At 39.9% G+C, this 24,522-nt stretch overlaps 2 protein-coding genes across 3 annotated transcripts in view; both read right to left on the reverse strand.

Annotated features, from left to right (window-relative positions):
* Positions 1 to 431: 431 nt before the first annotated feature.
* Positions 432 to 8,097, reverse strand: LOC124143671 (E3 ubiquitin-protein ligase DCST1-like). Its single transcript, XM_046512697.2, has 6 exons — positions 8,009 to 8,097; positions 5,949 to 6,159; positions 4,100 to 4,544; positions 3,593 to 3,802; positions 2,690 to 2,808; positions 432 to 2,081 (listed from the first exon to the last, which is right to left on the reverse strand). Exons 1-6 carry the CDS (start codon positions 8,031 to 8,033, stop codon positions 1,055 to 1,057), a joined length of 2,037 nt encoding a protein of 678 aa, XP_046368653.2. The 5' UTR covers positions 8,034 to 8,097; the 3' UTR covers positions 432 to 1,054.
* Positions 8,098 to 13,649: 5,552 nt separating this feature from the next.
* LOC124143707 (alpha-glucosidase-like) overlaps positions 13,650 to 24,522 on the reverse strand; it is a 38,652-nt gene continuing 27,779 nt past the window's right edge. For both annotated transcript variants that reach the window (XM_048388352.1, XM_046512766.2), the window contains 4 exons: positions 23,393 to 23,582; positions 17,992 to 18,177; positions 16,714 to 16,848; positions 13,650 to 14,885 (listed from right to left, as the gene is read on the reverse strand). In XM_048388352.1, coding sequence (XP_048244309.1) covers positions 14,535 to 14,885; positions 16,714 to 16,848; positions 17,992 to 18,177; positions 23,393 to 23,582 — 862 coding nt within the window. In that variant the 3' untranslated portion in view covers positions 13,650 to 14,534. The remainder of the gene's footprint in view (positions 14,886 to 16,713; positions 16,849 to 17,991; positions 18,178 to 23,392; positions 23,583 to 24,522) is intronic.

Genomic DNA, 24,522 nt, shown 5'->3' on the forward strand with positions numbered 1-24,522 from the left:
AGTGATTGTGTTTAGTGAGTGAGTGGGTGTGTATGTACTGTACGCCGCAATATATATATATATATATGTGTGCGTGTGTGTGTGTGTGTGTGTGTGTGTGTGTGTGTGTGTGTGTGTGTGTGTGTGTGTGTGTGATGGTGGTCTATCAAAAATATTATCTGGACCAGACAATCCAGTGACTGACACGCGCATCATGTGCAACCACCCGATCCCGTTTGTCGCCTCTTACGGCAAGCATGGGCTGCTGAAGACCTATTCTACCCCGGATCTTCACGGGTCGGTACATCAAATAGCTTGAATATTGCGGCGTAAAACCCTAAACGAACAAAAGCATATTGTACCTATGTCGGGAATCGAACCCGGGTATTTGGTGTACACAAACTATCGCTTTAACCACTGGGCTAGCGCATCGACCCACGAACAAAGACAAACGAATTTTGATACTTTTATTTGTAGGAGATCCAGAAACAGCCAGACCCGTGTTCACAACATTACGAAAATGAAATATTATATGAAAATACATGAAAACATTTGTACATTGTCACACACATATCACATGAAGAAGTTTAAATGAAGTAGTCACGGTTTTCACGTTACATCGAGTGAGTACGGCTTACTGCCGCTTAGAACCGGATTTAGGTTGCATCACGTCGTCATCGTAATGTGGGGAGAAAGTGACGAACGTTTGGTTTCAAACAAAAGCATCCGTTCGGTGCTGCCAACCACTGATGATAATCTGTGCGAATATAGGATTGATTCAACGACCAGCCGATGCTGGCACCACCAAATGGCGCAACTCTGCACACTAGCTACATCGCCTCGATTATTTACAGACCGCCGAAAACTGCTGAGTGCGGCGTTACACAACAAACGATAAATCAATATTTCTATGAAAGAAGGTACTAAAAACACACAAAAATATTGAACAACATACAACTTAACATCATCAGTGTCGAGCTTACAACACAACAAATTGAGGCCAAAATTGTATATATATTAAATATAAACAGTAAAACGCCGTACATCATGGTACCAAAATGGTTAAGCTATTAAATCACTTCCGACTTAACCAATGACGCCATTCCTTGAGACTGGTTGTATTTCTCTCTGCCGATCTCATTTTTCTTTTCAGCAAGATATGGCGGCACAGAAAACTGACCCTTTCCATCTCACGTTCGGGAAAGAAGAAGGCGGCGATCTTGCGTCTCAGTCGAAGCCCATAGGACTGCAGCAGAACGAACAGGATGACCAGGGTGTAGAGTGTTAATATCATATACAGATTGCTCCTTGGAGCCTGTGAAGCTTCTGGCAGGCATTGTTCAAAGCTGAAAGTATTATTGAAAGTGTTTGAGGTGCTCAAGCTCTCTAGTATGGTCTTAAAGAAGACCGCAATAGGCTGCGAGCCCTCCACTTCAACCGCTAATGTTGCACCGCCAGAATAGGCAATATCAACACCACCGTTCTCCTTCACAAGTATTAGGATGTAGAAGATTCCGTAATCCAGAAGGATGATGATGGTGGCAATGATGATGTGAAGAACAACTTGAGACATGCCAACCTTCCACGCGAAAGATTCAGAGTCGACCAATCTCGGTGACGTTGAATTAATATACTTCCTCTTCTCCCGTTTCAGAAGAGGAAGGGCAGCATTCTCTTTGCCCGTTGCTCTCAGCTGCTTATCAAGGCTCTTGAGCTCGGAGGTGATATAAATGTTATCAAACTTAATCTTCCGGAGGAATCGTCTCAGGTACATCCCCGCACTGATAAAGGCAAGAAGGACAAAGATGATGAGGAGTTTGTTGATGATGCCGAATACGTGCACCACCTGGTCCATCTTCCTCTGCACTTCCTTCTTGATGTCTTCAATCTTTTGGACCAAGCTGAAGGAAGTGTTTCCTCTGACGTCTACGAGCTTGGTACTATTCAGTCTGACATTAAACATGTCAGAAAAGCCTTTAAACCTGTTCCTAATTGGTGAGATGCTTCTTCTGGGTCGGCTTGATGGGTAGCAGAGTTCCTCTATTCCTGTCAGAGATGCGCAGAGTGTGTTGGTCTTTAATGTTCCCGTCTCCACTTCTTTGCTGCCAACATAGAAGGATGGATTGAGTGTTTTGTTTCATAGGCATTACTTAGAAGTTGACGGATGACAAAGTAGACACAGTTAATGGATAACAACTACTTTAATACTGTATAGGCGACGTTTCGGTATCTATGCAGCATTAAAGAAGTTGTTATCCAGAAACTGTGTTTACTTTGGATTGAGAGTTGCTTTGGCTGAATACTTAATACAAACTAATTCTATTGTCACTAAGTTTTATTTTGTTTGTTTGTTTGTTTGTTTATTGTTAAAGGCCGCATTTAGCAAAATTCCAGCTATATGACGGCAGCCTATAAATAATCGAATCTGGACCACACAGTCCAATGATCGATATTGTGAGCAAAGACACACGACGTCGGGATACGAAGACACGATATTAACTGAGTCACCGAGCCTGGCCACCCGATCAGTTTGGTGGCTTCTTACGACCAGCATACGTTGCAGAACAATTCTAACCCGGAATCCCCGCGGGAGGCGTGGACTATTATTCTAAGACATACATTCAACTGCCTTTCTACTGCATTTCAATGAGTAATTGCGTCTAAATAAATCCAAAGATAATATTTACAGTATACAACTAATTCACTGTACCATTTCTTTCCTGGAAATTTGTGACATGGTAATTTGATGGCTGTTATATTTGGCTCTTTCTGCATCTTCGTCAGATTGGTGCATCTTTCTTTCATCTGTTCGATGCGGCTAAGGCACTCCTGCAAGAGAGACAAGTTGCTTTATGTGTCATGTCAGCGGGCTTTAAAATAAATTAGACTATCGATGATATAGACGTCAATAGAATTACTATGACTTTTGATGACTAACTCATAGCATTTAGCTGAATACATGCACTTATCTTGTACAAAGAAAAGAATGTGTAAAATGTGAGCATTAATAGTGTAAATTAATTCAAATTTAATTAAATGGACAAGGGACATGGAAGGTCATTTGGACCTAGGCACTTCAGTTCGCTTTGCATCGTTGCGTTCTTGAGCTTTAGTGGTTGGTTGGTTGTTTAACGCCACACTCAGCAATATTCCAGCTATATGACGGCGGCCTGTAAATAATCGAGTCTGGACCAGACAATCCAGTTATTGATATCATGGGCATCAATTCACGTAATTGGGATCGATGGCATGCATCAACCAAGTCACCGAGCCAGACCACCCGATCCCGTTAGTCGCCTCTTACGACAAGCATAGTCACCTTTTACGGTAAGCATGGGTTGCTGAAGACCTATGCTACCCTGGATCTTCACGGGTCTTGCGCTTTAGTGAGGATCGGCTCACAGATGGTTCGAATCCTATATCGTCATGAATATGAATTTTGAATATTATTCTGTCCTCACATACACGTGTTCTTGAGCTCCATCAAAGTGGTAAACGTCAAATATCACTAAGGAATGTCCCTCTTCGTTAAACAAATACTCTTGATTCAAAAAGAAAAGGTCTTAGCCGCCAAAACGCATTCACTCACGCAACTAGATAATATTACACTTACGACAACACTTTCGTTGCTGTGCGTGGGTGTGCTTTGGCCATCCGTAGTATTCAGATCTGGACCAGTCGAGGTGAAGGTCAGGTTCTCGGCTTCTTTGACGGCATTCTCCAAGTTTTCCCGTTGCAAAGTTACGGAGTCTAGGATTTGGTTATGGAGAGCTAGTGTTTGGTTCATAACAACCTCTGCTACACAGCCAATAGATGCTGAACCCTGAAGAAAATACCATCATGTTATAGTAGTAATAGAGCAATATATCCAACAAGCTTGCCGTAAAAGGCGAATATGCTTGTCGTCAAAGGCAAGAAACGGAATCGGGTGGTCAGGCTCGTTGACTTGGTTGATGCATGTCATCGTATCCCAATTGTGTAGATCGATGCTCATGATATCATTCACTGAATTGTCTGGCCCAGATTAGATTATTTACAGACCGCCGTCAAATAACTGGAATATTGCTGAGTGCGGCGTTAAACAAAAAACAAACAAACAAACAAAACCTAGTATATTTACCTCATTGATGTTTCTCTGCATGTTCATTATTGGTCCTGTAAGAAGAAGGCCTGGGATGAGAGTTAAGATGGCCGCTCGTCCTTGACTTGTGAAGACGCTTACTGACATCAGTGCTGCCACACAGCGGACGTAAGGGGAGAAAATCAGGAACATGCCCATGAGAAGGGTTATCCCCCCTGCTATTGCTCCAGACTGAATGAGTGTGAAGCTGTATATGTACAGCAGTGCTGCAAATATCAGGCATCCGAGGAACAGACTCGAGAGGATTCCACACATAACCCGGAAGAATACTTGAACGACAGACATTTTCTTTTCGGGTACATTGTTGCTGGACATTTCGATGTCAAGAGTGTCACTGCTTCCTCCAAGTGTCGTCAGTGTCATCTGGTCGCTTCTCTTTGGTGTCATGACGTTTTGTGTCATGTGCGTGTAAATGCTCGACACTCTGGAATAAAAAGGCGGACATTGATCACAATTTTGAAGGAGTTCCATTTTTTAAGAATATGTTTATTATGTTATGGCTTGTCAGCTTGGGGAGTTAATCTTTTAATGATTGTTGTAGTTATGATTTGCGGAGCATATTCGATTGATATCGTGGCAACATATTTGAGTACAGTAAACTACGGTTATAACGAACACGCTTATAACGAAATGACGGATATAACGAACTTACTTTTTGGTTCCGACTACTTGCTGTAGTTATGCTGTATATGTGCATATAACGAACTACGGTTATAACGAACTAAAAGTAGAAGTCCCTTTGAGTTCGTTATAACCGTAGTCTACTGTAATTGAATCTTGAACAGGCAAGACAAAATGAGAAACGATCCATGCTGTGGAAGTACGATTACATATCCTCAGGAAGGTGACACATCTCAGATATTAACTCTAGTGACGCTGTGAAACCCACAAGCCATGGAAGAATACAGAAACAAAACCAGGACGAATATAGGAATTGAACCCGATCAACGAATCCTCACACAACCAAGGGATTCAACTCTCGTCCACGAAAGCCATTTTTGACACAACAAAAGCTTCAAACATGAATTGATTAATAGAGCAGTCTTAGTATGTTATTGATGATTGTAAAAAAGCAATTCATAACCGTCAAAAAGAATACGAAAATATTTATTACCTATATCAGAATATATTTGTCATTTGTCATATGTATAGTATCTCTCACAGGAAGTGTATATCATCGTGAGGTCAAATTCATACAGTTTTGACGATCACAGAATAAGTAATATAAACGTCAAAATGTATGAAATGGAATAAACAATATTCATTGTCTTCTTAGTAGCAGATTTAATTATTCATAAATGATTGATCGATGCAGCGTACCCTTGACTTTAAACCGTATTGGGAAAAATATGTAAATAAATGCTATCGCTAATCGAGAATGGGAGCTCTAATCGTTAATGCGTCTATTTCAAACGAACATATCCTATCGACGTTGGTTTGTTTTAAGTTGGCTGCACCTCTCGTTTAGCATCGTTTGCCGACAATAATTATCTGTGTAACTAATATAAGGTTATTACGTTTTATTTGCCCAACCAAAGTCAGGATAATACAACAGTGATAACATAGAGTCCGCATGATACATTCAGATTACTTCATCACGATTCCGACGACCCAAAATTTCGAAACTGTGCAATGATAGAAATAGCCAAAAGTTTAAAAAATCGAAATATGAAACAAAGTAACCCTATTTCATTACAAAAAATACTTGTCATCCTTACTTCGAAGATTCGTTAAATAATTAAACATTCACTTGTTGTAAAATTTCTTTTTATTATTTATTGGCCACCGATCATACTTTCCTTTTATAATTCTCGGTAAACAAACTAACCTATGCATAATCTTGACCATCGTGCTCCTCCTGCAAGGGCTGTGAAGGTACTCTCTTGGACACAGTCCAGTATTCCCCGTGGTGTTGTTGTGGCCGACCACCCAGCCGTTACCGACGTCCTTGATATCGGTGATCTCATCGCCCACTGTCAGCGCCAGCTCGTCATGGTAACGGGGATTGTACGAGTGCTTCGCTCGTAATGCGCCCGAGTCTGGGGAGGGAATAGATAGGTTCGTTCAGTTCATGCTCGCTGCGCTTTATCATGGCGACTGGCAAACTACGTAGACAATGATGCATACTAATTTAAAATCTTTACACATTTTTTTTTTGTCTAACGCCGCACTAAACAATATTCAAGCTTTATGACGGCGGTCTGTAAATAATCGAGTCTGGACCAGACAATTCAGTGATTGACATCATGAGCATCGATCCACGCAATTGGGATTCGATGACTTGCATCATGAACCAAGTCACCGAGCCTGACCACCCGATCCCGTTAGTCGCCTCTTACGACAAGCATAGTCACCTTATACGGCAAGCAAGGGTTGCTGAAGACCTATTCTACCCTGGATCTTCACGGGTCTACACACTTGTACATGTACGTACATGACATATTGGACACTGGATGGCAGGATGTTAAGTGCGAGTATTGCTGGGAACCACAGATACAAAAAGAGGTGAAGTGAAAAGAGGTTTAACGTCCCGCAGTGCCAGCCCACTGAGATACCAAGCCTTAGTTTAACATGGATACCCCACTCAGACACCGTGTACTGACTCCGAGCCGACCAGTCCCCGTTTTATCCCCTTAATGCCAGGGTAATGCCACCGACGCTCCGCACTCCGGCCAGACACACTATCCACGATTAAACGGGAGCGCTAACGTACATAGAAATAAGTATATCGTAATGGTGGTATTATGAAAAGAAAATATCCATGGCTGGCATGAGGAAAACATGTGTAGAATTAAGTGAGTGAGTGAGTGAGTTTTACGCCGCTTTTAGCAATATTCCAGCAATATCACGGCGGGAGACACCAGAAATGGGCTTCACACATTGTACCCATGTCGGGAATCGAACCCGGGGCTTCGGCGTGACGAGCGAACGCTTTAACCACAAGGCTAATATGTTTCACGTGTTGGAAACAGTGCGCTGAAACATCTCACCATAGAGCCTTATTCAAATGACTCGAAATAACAGTTTTGTAATCTTTTTAATTTAGGATAACCAACAGATTTACTTTCGTTTCATTCGGAAGCGAAGCGTTAACAGAGAGTAGGTCACCACAACACAACATCCGTAGCTACTTCTCCAAATACGAAATTCTAAGAGGAAACACATGCACTTGTGTACACAATGCTAGGCTGCAAACATATGCCATACACCCCAAAGGTTTCATCTTCCTTTCCCAATCTGCATTCTCTAATTATGTAAGTCAAGTCGACCAAGTACATGTACTTTTAAGTAATATAAAGAATCACCACTGAAACAACCCATTTAAAGCTAGTCCCATGCATTCGAGTTTCACCAAACATTTAAAATAAAGCTTTTAACAGTATTCCAGTTATTTCACGGCTTGTCAGTTTGATGTGGAAGGAAAGCCTGAAGCGATGCAGGTCTCAGACGTTTACCACCTAGGTGAAACCCACGAGCACGGGTATGGTGCTGACAAACATAATCGGGATTCGAACCCATGACCATAGGTTTTTAGCGTGCCAACAGTACGCAACTGCACAGCGAATTGCGGCGCCTGAGACGACTCTGCCACCCGTTCCCCCTATTTCCAGTAAGGTAGTTGAAAAAGTCTTTCAGTAATTGATATTAAAGTGAATATTATGCCAGCTACATTTCCTAAATGTAGATTATTCATAAACTATTCACCATGGTTTCACTAATGCAAAGGAATATTTTTTTTATTTTTTTTTCAGAAAGGCAGTAGCACAAAACAGAAAAAAACATTGTTTAATTAAAGCATATATGAAAAGGATTATTCTAACCAGCTTATATTTCATAACATATTGTCATCATCGACATGAAATGAGTGTTTGAAGAAAACAGTCTTACCTTCGTTTTTAGTGATGGTTTCCATAGCGATGTCCTAATGACACGGTGACCCACTGATGTGATTCTAACTGTTCCTTACTTTGCAGCTGTTTATATAGCGGCTACTTAGGCCTGTCGCCGATTGGTCATCTGTTGCATGTCCGATGGGGTCATGAATATATTCCGGTACTGTACATGACTTATTAGGAATTATCATCACACAACAGCGTTTTGTAAACACAACCAGGACATATTTCATGAATCATTTAAATAATATATGGCCTGATATGTATGGAATAAAATTGATGAAAATATTAATGTACTTACTGGTTTAATTGTTATTATATTCCTATAGTAAACCTAAGATTTGATCTTTACCCTGATATAAACCTGTCATATTTTTTAGATAAAATCCCGATTTTCTCATGTAATTCTAATTTTCCTAAGGGATTTGTCCTCCTTAAAGGAAAGAATCCAAAGCCCCATTTTGACCCATGCGGTCTGCATGATGGGCATGAGAAGTCGTACGACTCCAACTATATGTTTATCATAAGCATGTGTTGATGAATCACAGTTGCAGTTCGCAAAACCTTTAGAATCATTATTCATATGGATGAGAATTAGATATCTCTTCATTTTAAAACTTGTGTACTTAGATTTATACCAGTAGTGTATGTGTAATTAGGCTGAATGTCTTCAAAAGCCGATTTATTTAGGTTTGAAGAAGAGAATATTTGGGATTTTGGCCTAGATATATTGTTTAAATAGTAATTTATTCCAGAGAAAAATATTTTTAAAATATATTGCTTGGTGGATATGATAGATGTCATGTAAAAAATGTGTTGTGAATTTTATTTTAATTTCTCGGCTACTCCTTCACAGAACAAAATGCGAGTTTCGAAGCAGTGACCAAAAATACTCTGTCTCTCATAAACAATATCTTAAAAATAAAACAAATTCAGAACACCACTTTATGTCCAATAAAGAAATATAATTCAGATACATTTAAATGGTAAAGCGTAGTATCTGTATTTTTAGACTATACTTCAGTGTGACATTGTTCAAAGAAGGAATCCATATATCCATACTGATTGAATATTGATGTAAAAAGCAGTAAAACTATATATTTTTGCCATAAGTCGACGAGAAAGTAATGTTATTTGGATAGAGATGCCTCAATGCCCCGCTCCATGTATGATATCAAGGTACTGTCATTTGTGTGAAAATACATATCTTTGTGGTTGTTCATTTGTTGAATATTTTCTCATAATAAATAAATATTTAATCACATAAACACGGGCAAAACGTTGGTTTTTTATTAACAAAAATTGGGGCTTTCAAACGAGGCATGTATATTCTTTTAAGTCGTTACGTAAACAGCAAATAAACTTGATGATTATTTTTTCTATCACGTAACGTATGGTATAATAAAGCGCTTAGTGCCTAGTGAAAAACCCACCCAAAACTTGTCGGAGTATGTGAAGACTACCCAACACTGCAGCCTTCTGCATTACCTAGATAGAGTGTGTGTGTGTGTGTGTGTGTGTGTGTGTGTGTGTGTGTGTGTGTGTGTGTGTGTGTGTGTGTGTGTGTGTGTGTGTGTGTGTGTGTGTGTGTGTGTGTGTGTTGGGGGGAGGGGGGGGGGGGGGGGGGTGGTGGTAATGAGAACAATGGTCGGACAACTTGGTACTTGGGATGCAAGCGTGACATTTCATAAGCGAGGTCCGCTTGCAATGTTTTTCCTGAATCTTGTCAATCACATTAGTGTCAAAGGGGACTGAAAATTCAATGATGTAAATGATTTCATTGGATTTATAAATAAGGACTAGATCAGGTTTGTTGGCCTGGATACGTCTGAGGCTGTAAACGGGCCTATTTCGAAGAATTCTATATTTATTACTTTCCATGCATGACGCCCTCTACATATGCTGGGTCGTAGCAGGGATGGACCTCTGTGTCAAAACCACAAGCATGACGAAGGCGGTAACCGTGACGCGCCATCATGTCACGTACTGTGTTTGTGGGGTTTTGTTTGTTTGTTTGATGCAGTGGTCCTTCAGATAGCCTCTCCTTGAAAAACCGAGTCTGCATATTATTGTTAGTAGTTTCAAGGCACTGGGCCAGACTTGTCAACACGCCAAACAGGAGAGTCACTAAGAAGATATTTTTATGGGCCAGTAAGTTCAAGTAAAACTGGAACTCCAGGGTGACGTCGTGTCTTGAGAGAATAGACCTTGGGCACTTAACATCTACTAGCTCACACATTGAGCCGAGGCCCCTTGCCGCGGCAGTAAGAGAAAGACTGATGTCAGTGTATAAAACAAAGTGGTGGGACAAGCTACAGTCAATACAAGGGGCGAGGGGAAGAAATAAACTGAGAACCTACAGGCGTGTCAAACACCATTACGATACGGAAGAATACGTGAAGAAACCACTGAGTCGTTGCCACAGAAGTGCGCTCGCTAAATTTAGATGCGGGGTAGCCCCATTAAAGTTAGAAACTGGCCGCTATTCTAATATTCCAGCAGAAGAGCGATTTTGTTTTAACTGTAGAGACTGTGTGGAGGACGAGATACACGTCTTACTTTTATGCCCATTATATAATGATGTGAGAACAGATCTTCTTAAACGATGTACTTTTACCGATCCGTATCTCCAAGGCTATTCCTACTGTGAGCAATTTACACTACTTTTATCCAGCTCCGATCTCACCTTTTACGTGGCCAAAACCTGCTATGATATTTTATTGAAGCGCCGATCTATTTTATATTCATGATGTATATATTGTATGTATACTCATTTTAGTATATAAGTTGGTTTTATGATCATATCGTCTCTCATCAGTCGTTTTACGACTGGCCGTAAGTTTTAAACATGTTTTGATTTATATGTATACTGTACAATGTACCTTATGGGTGAGACGCAAATAAATTATTGTCTTGTCTTGTCTTGTCTAGTAGTAGTAGTAGTAGTAGTAGTAGTAGTAGTAGTAGTAGTAGTAGTAGTAGTAGTAGTAGTAGTAGTAGTAGTAGTAGTAGCAGCAGCAGCAGTAGTAGTATTCAACTCGTTGTTGTGACCATCTCCACGTTATTTAATTAATAGCAAGAAACAAATATGTCTCATATATCTCAACGACTAATAATCCTACACACGTAGACAGGGACTCGGCACCTACACCGGCACCTACACCGGCACCTACAGCGGCACCTACACCGGCACCTACACCGACTTGGAATCCCAGGGTCTTAAGTAAGCTAACATTAACATACTTTTTCCTATCAGTAAACACGTGATTTGTTCATGTCATTATTTCATCCCGTCATACAAAATAGTGACTTTCCCGAAAATCGGTGACAGGTTTTATCCGTTATGCAGATGTATGAAGTCAGGAACATCCGCTCCAAACGGAACAACGGTCACTTAAGTTCCTTATATGGTACTGACCTAAATTCTCAAAACCAATAATGAAATAATCAAAAATACAGTCACGCTGATGAATCGTAAAGTAGGTTTATATAAATCAGAATGCAAGATGTGAATCACTTCTGCCCATTGGTATGAGTCATCGTGGAGACCACGCCCCTTCCCTCTCTCCGTCGGAGGTCATTGGCTAGAACGTTGTGTACGAGGAAGTGTTCTGTGACATACGTTATCTTCGCTCAAGTACAGTTGAACGGAAATAGATGCTTTTGTTCTAATACTTCCTATCGTAACGGTATGCTATGCAGTAATTGTATAACTCCGGTTATCAAGGATAGACTTGACGACGATGTTTAAATATCATGAAAATGTGTCGGATGGGAAAATATTCAAACTATATTTTATATAATATTTAAGTCTTTTCAGTTACAGTAAAGTACGGTTATAACGAACTCAAGGGGACTACTAATTTTAGTTCGCTATAACCATAGTTCGTTATAAGCATATATACAGCATAACTACAGCAAATAGTCGGGACCAAAAAGGTAAGTTCGTTATATCCGTCAGTTCGTTATATCCGTCAGTTCGTTACAACATTTTAATACAAATGAAATTTTCATCGACAGCAATAATGGGTTTCTGGAAGGATGAAAACAATTGGAGTGAAGTGAATGGGGTTTAACATCCCAGTCAAGGTTATTGCACTTATATAGCGAGGTGTGTGTGTGTGTGTGTGTGTGTGTGTGTGTGTGTGTGTGTGTGTGTGTGTGTGTGTGTGTGTGTGTGTGTGTGTGTGTGTGTGTGTGTGTGTGTGTGTGTGTGTGTGTGTGTGCACGCGCGCGCGTGCAGGTGTGTGCGTGCGTGCAAATGTGTGTCTGCGATGTGTGTGTGTGTGTGTGTGTGTGGTGTGTCTACTGTCTTGTGTGATGATGATGAATAAATATGTGTCCTCTACTGTTTTATGTCCCCTACCGTCGAACCCTCATCCTCACTTGCGAATGTATTATCTTTCTACATAAATGACAACAAACTCCACTTGAAATTTATATCAAATTTTATCGTGTCGAACATGTTGTGTCATTTTGTTCTGTGGTATGAAGGGAGGTTATTCAGCAGCCAGATGTCCTCATGATCATCAGACAACCTACACGTATCATCTACCCGTGAAGATCCGGGGTAGAATAGGTCTTCAGCAACCCATGCTTGCCGTGAAGATCCGGGATAGAATAGGTGTTCAGCAACCCATGCTTGCCGTAAAAGGCGATTATGCTTGTCGTTAAAGGCGACTAATGGGATCGGGTGGTCAGGCTCGCTGACTTGGTTGATGCATGTCATCGTATCCCAATTTGCATGGGTCGATACTCATGATGTCAATCACTGGATTGTCTTGTCCAGACTCGATTATTTATAGACCGCCATTATATAGCTGGAATATTGCTGAGTGTGGCGTTAAACAACAAACAAACAAATAAACATGTATCATCACCAGACCACCAAACTGAATGAGTGACCAAAGTAAAAAATACCTCATTATATCTATACACCTAAAAAGTTCATAAAATATATCTAGACCTACAGCAAAAAGCAACCAATGGCGTGAAAAGCATGATATCAATAAACAGACTCAAAATTAATTACGCATATATGTGGATGACAAATTCTCCCCTGATTATTGGTGGGTGTTGAGTTCACCGCTCTGGCGATGACTTAAATATTTCCAGCCTTGTCATTACATCTCAAAATGTAACTGAATGCATGTTGGTCTAGAACACACATTAAAACACCATATGGTATTAGGTGAGGTAAAGTGAAATGGGGTTTAACGTCGCGTCCAAGATTATTGCTTTTATATAGCGACGTGTATGTACGTGTGTGTGTTTGTGTGGCTGCTTGTACTAGTCCGGACTGATGCCGATTTATAGTGCTAGCTCACTGATATACCATGCCGCAGTTTAACATGAATACCCAACTCAGACACAGTATACTGACTCCGAGCCGACCAGTCCTTGTTTTAGCCCCTTAATGCCGAGCGCCAGACAGGGTAACAACAAGTACCATCTTTTAACGTCTTTTGGTATGACGTGGTCGGGGATCGAACCCCGGACCTTCCGCTCTCCGGGCAGACGCTCTACCACTAGACCACGGAGGCGGTCCCATATGGTATTAAGGTGGGGAAGACCATAGAAGGATATAATGATATGTATGCTACCCAGGGGGGGGGGGGGGGGGGGGGGGGGGGGGGGCAAATATTGCTGACGTTGGCATTATTTGGTTGCCACGTTCCTCACACTGTAAACATGTGTTCAGAATGTAAACACAAACATCCAAACACGTTTTGGGTCTAAACACGTGAAATGAGCTATCGTTTCACAGTCTAAACACAAGCTTACACAACACCCCATAATTTAGACAAAGTTAAACATGTTTATCATAGTGTATTATCCTCATGATTTATACAAATTAATGATCTTTAAACAAATAATGTTTAGAATTTAAACATGTTTAAAAAAGTGCATGTCATTGGGTATTAAGTCAAATATAGATACGGTGTATAAGGAATATTGAAATAGTCCACCAGGACTTACAAAAGACTTGGTACAATATTAACATAATAACGCACACATATACTAAGGTACAATGATTTAAAAACTAGAAACATCGACATGTGTGACTTCAACAGTCTGTAGCACAGGTGGATCGTAAATGACAACAATTCGTATCCCATGGAGGTATAAAAAGTGTTGTGTTTATAAATGCTCTATGACTAACATTATTTCATTCATATTTGAGACGGAAGCTGAAAATGATAGACCACCAACTTTTTAAAGTTCCCTCCATTAAACGCTAAAAACGCCGTTTTTATATTACCTAAATTAATTTTAAGGAAGGAACGCGCTAAGGTTTGTGTTTAGGACCTAAATACATTTTTCGGTGCTGAAATATCCATACTTAACAAGTACATTTACAACTGAGGTGTCAGCGACTATTCTAGAGGAGGAGCGACCTGGGATTTGTTAAATACAGATTATGTTTGCGGTCACTTCTTACATCTTCCAAAGACAATTTTGTAAAACCGAATATTTTAACCAGTAAGCAATAACAGTTTGAGATAGCTGTTTGCTATACATCACCTTAGTTTGATTATTAAACCTTCCCCAGGGTACAGTTCTAACTGATATAGATCTTTTTTATCACCAATGTGATATTTTCCGGATTTAAAGTTTTCTGTAGTGAGAGTTATCTCCCCAAGACGCACGCCGTTCAACGCGTTAGCGAAATTATCGATCGACACGTCATGTCCAAAATTGATCGTGACAAGATAGCTCTCTCCTGCTGGCGTGGAACGAGTGTACGAAAATATGTTGTCGTTAACGATGCCATATTCAAGTCCGCCATATTGAAAACACGGTTCGTTTCTGAGGACTGCCAATTTCCGATACAGATTCAGGGGAGACGACTGTGACGAAACTGTCTGATGCTGAAATAAGAATTAGAGAAATGATATTAAATATAAAACGTCAAAGTCAGAGAATAACCAGTCTCGATTATCCATCGAAACAGATTCATTCGGCGTAAACGGCAAAATAGCGATAAGATTCTCGCTAAAAATGGTTAGCATGTTCTGCCCTACCAAACACAAAAGATAAGATAAGATATAACTTTATTAACCGATTTAGGAATTCGGTTTACATTTACGAAAAGCTCGTAGATACATGTAACATAAATACAGACACAAAAAAGGAAAACATGAAATGTAACAACATATGAATGAACATACAACGACGATAGCACCACGCATTAAAAACGTATTATTTGAGCAATAAAAGATGAAAGTTACTTGTGGGTAATTGTATATGGCTTCTTTTGAAAATAGCGGGCCTGTGTACAAGATTTAAAGGTTAATACTAAGTTAACATGGCAATAAACCAATAGAAGATTGAAAGACATTTGATGGATAAAAGTGTATGACTCAAAAACGTAACCTCATGTAACAGAAGCATGCTTAAGATATTAACATGGCTTGTTTAAGAGACAAATACTGGTGGGAATAAAACATGGACGAGACCTTTTTGTTTTGAATTTTGGCACCGGAATCTGCGACCCGAATGGAGAAATGTGAAGTGATGGTTGAGATGGTCCTGGGTAAAATGTATTCTGCCGTCATTCCTATCAAGCTGGCCTAGATTAGATATGTGGCTTTATTTAATTGATGCGACATAATCATCTGAATATTTTTGACTATTATACGAAAATTGCGATATTACGGTAACCTTATCTCTTTTGCCGTCCTTTGACGACTGCTGGTCACAAAGTGGGTATTGTTGTAGGTCGCTTTTAGCAATATTCCAGCAATATCACGACGGGGAACACACCAGAAATGGGCTTCACACATTGTATGTGTGGGGAACCGAACCCGCGACGACCCCTTTGTCGACAGATTTTGATCATGAATCGCAGTATTTAATGTTAAAAGTGGCGGAGGCAGGTTTAAAAATTGGGTCAAATGGAGTAACAAACATCCATTACGTCAATATCTAATTTGGAATATATATATATATATATATATATATATATATATATATATATATATATATATATATATTGGCTATCCGTCCACAGATGTTCCTAGTGTCATTCCAAGTTCTTGCTCGACGAGCATCTTCTTAATGGTTAAATTTTGAAATAAATTGTAATATTTCAACCAAATTTATTGTCTTTAAATGAATGTCATCAAGTTATGTTCAGTTATGTTCTTTTGTACATGATTTGCCATTGAAAAAATCACATTTGCATGTTGATATGTATTGAAAATTATTTCCAATGAAATGAATGCCCTTCATATGTTGATGCAAGCTGGCGTACGTGAATCTAAAGGGGTGTTTTGTCCTCTCATCTGGTGCTTATGTCAAGTGGAGATCCACACTGGGTAGTGAAACCCCGTGTTATGTGCGAAACTGAGCCATACTATCTGTGTATTTTAGGTAATCAATAGCAGCTGGTCTGGTTGAAATATAACTAACAATATGAATTTAGAAACGAATGAAACTTGACAGGACCTGGATCTAGCGCCCCTTTAATACTCAGGATTTGAGTAAATTTCCAGGACTGCGTTTATAACATCACAAGCTCTCTCCTGAATAGATCATTTTACACATTGTACCCTGTGCCAATGTTTTTGTTTATCAGACATGCTACTGTTAGAGAGGTAAACTCAAGTGTCGAAGGTTATCAACAAACGTGTACACCAGTTTTTACAGTAAGTGATATTAGCTTCATCCACTGAGTCACACAGGCATCGGACTGACCTCGACATTCTCATATGATGACGTCTCGCTGACAGGTAGCCAGGGCACGCGACCGGATGTGAACCCGCCGTGTTTCTCTCCATTCCACTGCATAGGTGTCCGCGAGGGGTCGCGGCTGTACTTCCGGAAATACTCCTATGTTGAAAACAAACAAAACATCAAAAGTTTTGTTCGTTCACTTCACAACCATAGACCTTTAGGCAGTGTTTACATTTGAACAAGGCTAACAGTTGTATTAAATTAGCATTGATGTTTTACAAACTTCTGGTGAAGAACAGTCATCCTTCTCAAAGAAATATTCATTGACCTTCATGGTCGGTGATTGTTTATGGCACTGGTCTCAACACATTTTTGTTAATGTGGTAACAGGAAGACCTACAATGAAATGCATGTATGGCAGGGTGGTGGGTTCACCTACGGACATACATAACCCTTACTTAGGTCCGTGGTACGCCCCATTATGATACACGATATATCAACACCATGCCCATGTGGGTGCGTTGATGACCTTGGAACATTCCTCTTTATTTAGCTAACGCCCTGTGATATAATATAAATACTGCTTAAAGATGTGAGAAAATAGAACTTAAATAATGCATAAAGCTGTGAGTAAATAGAACTGCAATACTGCATATAGCTGTGAGTAAATAGAACTTAATTAATGCATAAAGCTGTGAGTAAATAGAACTTAACTGCTGCATAAAGCTGTAAGCAAACAGAACTTAATTAATGCATAAAGCTGTGAGTAAAAAGAACTTAACTGCATAAAGCTGTGAGTAAATAGAACTTAAATAATGCATAAAGCTGTAAGTAAATAGAACTTAAATAATGCATAAAGCTGTGAGTAAATAGAACTTAAATAATGCATAAAGCTGTGAGTAAATAGAACTTAAATACTGCATAAAGATGTAAGTAAATAGAAGTTAAATAATGCATAAAGCTGTGAGTAAATAGAACTTAAATACTGCATAAAGCTGTAAGTAAAAAGAACCTAAATAATGCATAAAGCTGTGAGTAAATAGAACTTAACTACTGCATAAAGCTTTGAGTAAATAGAACTTAAATACTGCATAAAGCTGAGAATAAATAGAAATAAATAGAGGCATAAAACGCCTGAATCGGTTACTTGACCACAAATGACAGCAAGCAAGACTTAATTGTCATATGGGCAAGATTTGGGAATGCACCATTCTGTCACCAAAGACATTAGCATTGGAGTGAGTCAGTGGTACTTGACAGTGCATACTGTAAGGTTCCTCGCATATCCATGGTGCTAACCTCGCCCTGGCCTTTAGCTTGAAGATCTTGACCCTGGTCAAAGGATACGTGGACATCCGACATCCCTAACTCTTCCCCATAGTATGTTGTGGGTGTTCCCGGCAACGTCAGTAACAACATGTTGACAGCGTTCACAAAGTCTTTACCCATCTTGCTGGCGACACGAGGGTTGTCATGGTTACCAACCTTGATGAAGATATTAAAGCACAAATTACACATATCATGATCGGATTTGATTCTTTGTACGCGACCGCCTTTCATAAACACACGCTTGTTTGAATGTGTTTGTTTGAATTTGACTGAAGCCGCCACCGTTTTGTCAACTACAATTTCAATTCCCATAAAATGATACTTTTCTTACACTGGCTAATCTTATTGGCATATGATTGGCTGATATTGAAGATCAAGTTCACAGTCTCTGCCTGTAAACACGATGTAAGTTGGATATGCTGCTGGAGAAGTTGAAGTGTAAATAAAAGAGATAAAAACCATATCATAAGCATGTGTTTATGAATCCTTTTCAAATAGTAATGACACCAGGTGTTCGCGAAATGTAAACCTATCAAGATTTACCGGTGGCACCCGTCACAAACACATGCAAAGGCAAGTCAACTGTTCACCTGAATAAACATTGGAACACATCGTACAAGTCAAAATAGAGAATTGCATCGAACATATATTTTATCATTGATGCGTCAAATGCCCTCTACATGTCTACCATAAACCCTTTTGAAAGCTCTACTTAGGCCTTAAATACTGTAACCCTGATCAACAACTTTTGAGTAAGTGTCGTATGATTCCCTAGGACATCTTCGGAAAAAACAAGCTTCATTGTACCTCAAAAGTTGTGAAATGTAGACACCTAAGACTGGAGCAGCTGTGTGCTCAATTTAAATCGAAAGTTGACTATTGGAAAGTCTTCCCTCTAGTAACATAGTCTTGTGGATACTTTTGTCACTCTATGCATAGATGCAAATAACAAAAGGATCAGGGCCCCGTTCCACAAAGTGATCTTAGCGCTACGATTGTCGTAAGTCAGTGTTAAGGAATGGGAGTTATGATCGAATTAGCGTTAAGATCACTTTGTGGAACGGGGCCCAGGCCGTTTCACTGGTCTCTGTCATTTCAAGTACAAATTACCGTGTGGGTAAATCAGAGGGAGGTTATTTCTGACCATTACCAAACGATATCAGATGATCGATTTACCTGAAACTTACGTTAACACGCTGCTCAAAATAGATAGAAATATAGAGCGTTTTAGTTAAATACTCAGTAGACACGTGAAGTCATTAATCTGGAATGACCTAGTAAGCAAACAGAAAGCTTTCTTAATAAGTTAGCTAGATGATCACTGATTGAAGTTGTAGTTGTGTGATCAAAAACATCATGATGCCGGAATTGCATTACAGTGAGTGAGTGAGTTGGGTTTAACGCTGCTTTTAACAGTATTCCAGTTGTATCGCGGCGTTTAGACGTTTACCACTTCGGTGAAACCCACGGGCACGGGTATGGTGCTGACAAACCTAGAAACATAATCGGGCAAACCGGGATTCGAACCCACAATAACAGGTTTCTGGCGTGCCCAAGGGACGCAACTCTGCACAGCGAATCGCGGCGCCTTAGACGACTGGGCCTCCCGTTGACATTGTCCTCGCGAGGATCTAATGGCGGGGAGTGTCGTTATAATATAAAACGTCAACGACAGAGGATAACCAGGATCGATTTTCGGACGAAACCAATTCCGTTGAGCGTAAAATGCCAAAACAGCAACGATAATCATATGAGTGAGTGAGTGAGTTGGGGTTAACGCCGTTTTTAACATTATTCCAGTTATATCACGGCGTGACAGCTTAATGTGGGAGGAAAGCCCAAAGAGATGCAGGTCTCAGACGTTTACAACTTCGGTGAAACCCACGGGTCTGGTGCTGGCAAACCTAGAAAGATAATTGGGGTTAACCGGGATTCGAACCCACAATCATAGGTTTCTGGCGTGTCCAAGGGACGCAGCTCTGCACAGCGAATCGCGGCGCATTAACGACTGGGCCACCCGTGCCCCCGATAATCATTTGAATGGACTATAAAAAAATTCATAGTTTCCGCACTGGGAGAAACACTTTATTGGTCATATTTCTATTCGTCACCACTGTTCCTGTCGCCTACTGGATTGTTGCTAATTGTAGGACCATGTGGATGTTAGATGTAAATGTGCACGTTCACTTGCATTAACATTTAGCTTACTGTCACATCATTACATCGAGTTATGACTAGGCTTGCCTTTCCAAAACTAGATTCAGTTTCAAATCCATTTTGATCATATACCAAGGGATGGTAATAAAAGTAATCAACAAATTTCAAAAGAATAATAACGTAAATATAAACCCGAATTATATGATATATGATATGTGTTGGGGACATTTAATTTCATTTGCGATTTTTTTTAAATCTATTTGCAACAGACCAAAATAGCTATTCTTTCATTAAAGATAAAAAAAAACCATGAAGTTATTTCCTATTCATTATTCAAATAAATGTTTACTGAAATATTAGAATGTGTAAGGTGGACGTGTATCTATTGAAAGAAGGAGTTGGCTAAATCTACTCAGGTTATTCATATATTTTCATGGTACTCGTGGATCAGATCACATTGCACAAGATGTTTGTCAGCTGAGCTTAGTTAAGATTTGTGTACCAAACGAGAGAATTTATTTATATTTTTAAAAGAGATATGAATCTGGCATGGGGTATTAATGTAATGTGTAGCATCAGTCACGACAATTGACACTGGCATATATAGAGAAAATCCACTTTTCCATAACAATGACTTTAACTGGTGATTTATTAGCGGGCGGCTTTGTGTGAGTGGACAAAAAATATCAAAATTAGGACAGTGTAGGTAAAATATACTTTATGTGGATTTAGTTGCTTCTCAGTGGGCTAGCACTATAAAATCGGCATTAGTCCGGACTAGTACAGCCAAACACACACACACACACGCACGCACGCACGCACGCACGCACGCACACACACACACACACATACATACACACGCCTCTGTGTTTTGTCAGACCTGTGTCTGATACCTTCATTACATTAACAAGTGACGACTGAACCAAAAATACAGATTGTTGAAAACAATTGATTACTCGATGAATATTCAGAACTATATGATGGTTGGTAGACCTCATTCAAGTATAAAAATTATGAAACTTAAAGTAATTCTTTCGAAATTTGTGAAATGAAAACTCTGACTCTAACATATATTACAATAAAAGAAAGCTGTTATATAAAGATAACCATTAAATACTTACTGAAACTTAATGTGATAAATATTAGGGGTTTCAAATGGCCTACCTGGGTGACGTACACATTGTCTTGCTTATTAGAACCTACAGTCCTCCTTGGGTATAATGCCACCCTGTATATAATGCCACCCTGGATATAATGCCACCCTGGTTATAATGCCACCTGTATATAATGCCACTCTGGTTATAATGCCACCCTGGTTATAATGCCACCCGGTTTATAATGCCACCCTAGTTATAATGCCATATTTTTCTCAGAACAGATTTCCGCAGTGCAAAATTCCCTGGTTAAAATACCAGCCACGTTATAATGCCAATGACGTTTTAGAACAAACGTTCCAATTCGCTGGTCATAATGCCATTTGTTTATTTAAATTTGACCAAAACTTGGCTATGTAGTTACAATGGAGATAATTCCCTCTTTCGAATTAAAAAATACTGATCTCAGTTGTTTTCACAGCTCACTAAGAGAATTATTCACCTTCTTAAAATAACAAACAAATTAGTATGATGATGATGATACTACCTATTAAAAAGCTTAAATAAATTGGCATTTAATCTTCCGGCAGAATACATACTTGAAATGATGGTAAGGGAGGGAGGGATGTTATGGAGTGATGCATGTAAATATTCCGCAGGTAAATATAAGCTTGTCACAACGATTCCCCTAGGACTAAATCCTTGACCAAACAACGATTCACGGAAGTCCCCATCTTCCCGGGGCAAGGGAGTTAACTGACTCCAGTTTCCACCCTTGCCGAACTAGGCTGGAATTTCTGAGCTCGATCGTCGAGCGTCACCGGTGGATATTCAGAGTTATGTCCCTTCCATATCCCTTCTATTGACCAATGAAATTCCACTTCTCATATCCCTTGTATTTGCTTCAAACGAAATGGCGGCGCCAAGTGAAGACGGTCTGATCGATAATCAAGATCAATATTGTAATAAAACGGGTTTTACTTCGCGAAGTGCATCAAATTACGTGACCACCTTGATTAAAAACATCTGGAAAATATCTGTTAATGCTAAGTTGAAGGTACACATGCTTTGCAAATCCTGCACAGTAGTTTACGAACCTGATTCCGTTACGCGATTTTGATTGGACTACGTATAGACTCGTAAGTCCAAACAAAATATAACTTCATAATTCCAGCCCAGTTCGGCAAGGGTGGAAACTGGACTGTTATCGTCAGGTAACTCCCTTGCCTCAGGAAGATGGGAAGTCCGACAAACTCACGACCGACATTTACTGAGACATGCCTACTGTAATGACGTCACATCTTGAGTTCTGCCAGTCTCTGTCGTAAAAGAATTTGTCACGCGTTAAGAGTCATTCTAAAGTCTTCTTCATGTTGTTTTGTTTCCAGCAATAAATTTATGACATATAGAGAAGGATTACATAAGCAGGGATTCATTTAAGATGGGGTTTGGAAAGGCATTTTGTTAAACGCCTCATGCATTGAACATTTTAGTAAAATAATTTATTATTGTGGCATTTCTTCGTGTGGTTAGCATATGAGACCAGACATCTTTTTATGTCATTGTTTCCCGATGGCGTTGACAGTCCTTCATGCACTCATCCAATGGATGGCTTGTCCGAAATTTGATTATTCACTGCTGTGATAAAGTTTGAATATTGATGAGTGAGTGAGTGAGTGAGTTGGGTTTAACGCCGCTTTTAACAGTATTCCAGTTATAACGCGGCGTGGGAGGAATGCCCCAAGTGATGCAGGTCTCAGACGTTTACCACTTGGGTGAAACCCACGAGCACCGCGGGTATGGTGCTGACAAACCTAGAAACATAATCGGGGCGAACCAGGATCCGACCACACAATCATAGGTTTCTGGCGTGCCCAAGGGACGCAACTCTGCACAGCGAATCGCGGCGCCTTAGACAACTGGGCCACCCGTGCCCCCTGAATATTGATGGGTGATTGTGGTGTTACATAATCTCATTCAGTCCACATCGTATAGAGCTAGGATAAAATATGTTTTAAATCGTGAACATTTTATCGTGTATCTTTAAAAGGTCGTGGATAATTATTGACATCGTCCATTTTTTTGGAAACAGAATTAAGGCATCAAGATGCATTACTAACCACAAAGTTCGGCCACTGGCCTTGCGAAAGATGGCCAAGCTCCCTGTTCACGTAATGCTGAATACAGTGACCTCCACATGATCTATTGACCCGCAAAAAGTCAAAGTTGAAGGGCATATCGGCACCGTAGTCGTAGTATTGGTTCCTTATTGATACGTCATTGTCGAAGAGTGTCTCCACAACCAGGTACCTGGAAGACACAGGACTAGATTAGCCTTTCCTTAAGGAATCTGTGTGACGACAAGTTCAGTTGCACATGGTAAATGTCTTACCATCACACTTAACGCTGCGTAATGGGCGTAAAGTTTTCTTCCCGAGGCAAGCGTGTCCACTAGCCCAAATCAAAGCCTAGTTTCTACTTTGTCACATCAAGGCCACTTTTCTTGCCTTGACCCTGGCACCACCTCGCGTTGATCACGAGTTGTGCCCCTTGTAATGGAAACGCGATATCCAATCAGATCACTGTTATCTCGTACAGCTTCTCAGATAACGAAAACATTCGCGATTTCATCACTGACACAAAAAACACAGGCAATGATTGGGGGGTTTAAAAGATAAATAAGACATATTCATGTCAACAAAGATAGGAAGCGGTAAATCACTTTCACACGAAGGTGTACCAGTCGTGGATGTTCTTTGATATGAGCGACAGTCCAATCATATTTAGCACAGGAAAGTGGGCTTGACGTGGCAAGGGTGGAAACAAGAAAAAGACCAGTGGACGCTCTTGCCTTGGTAAGATGGTGTAAAGTAAGTAACTCAAAATAGTTTTCAATTTATTATTACGTAAAAGAGAGCATGTTTTGAACAATGAAACCATTATGATGACGTCACGCCATTGATCTTGCATTTGCTTCTGAGCCAGGAATTCACTCGCTGTTGTGAACGTACATTTTAGCAAGAAACACTGACGGACCTATGGGCCATGATACAAATTTATAGAGAAATCATATATCAAACATAACACAGATAGTCGGAGAAAGCAATCAAAACTATTGATTTCGGAAATCAAGAATCAACAGATTCTACAGATTTCTCCCTTACGGTATTGGATGAGCGAGTGATTGGGTTTGGTTTAAAATCTCTTTTAACTCTCTGAATGCCGAGTTATTTTTCTCACGCACATTTTC

This window comes from Haliotis rufescens, unplaced genomic scaffold, assembly GCF_023055435.1.
Source record: "Haliotis rufescens isolate VD_foot unplaced genomic scaffold, xgHalRufe1.0.p SCAF_7, whole genome shotgun sequence".
In the NCBI taxonomy this organism is placed as follows: domain Eukaryota; kingdom Metazoa; phylum Mollusca; class Gastropoda; order Lepetellida; family Haliotidae; genus Haliotis; species Haliotis rufescens.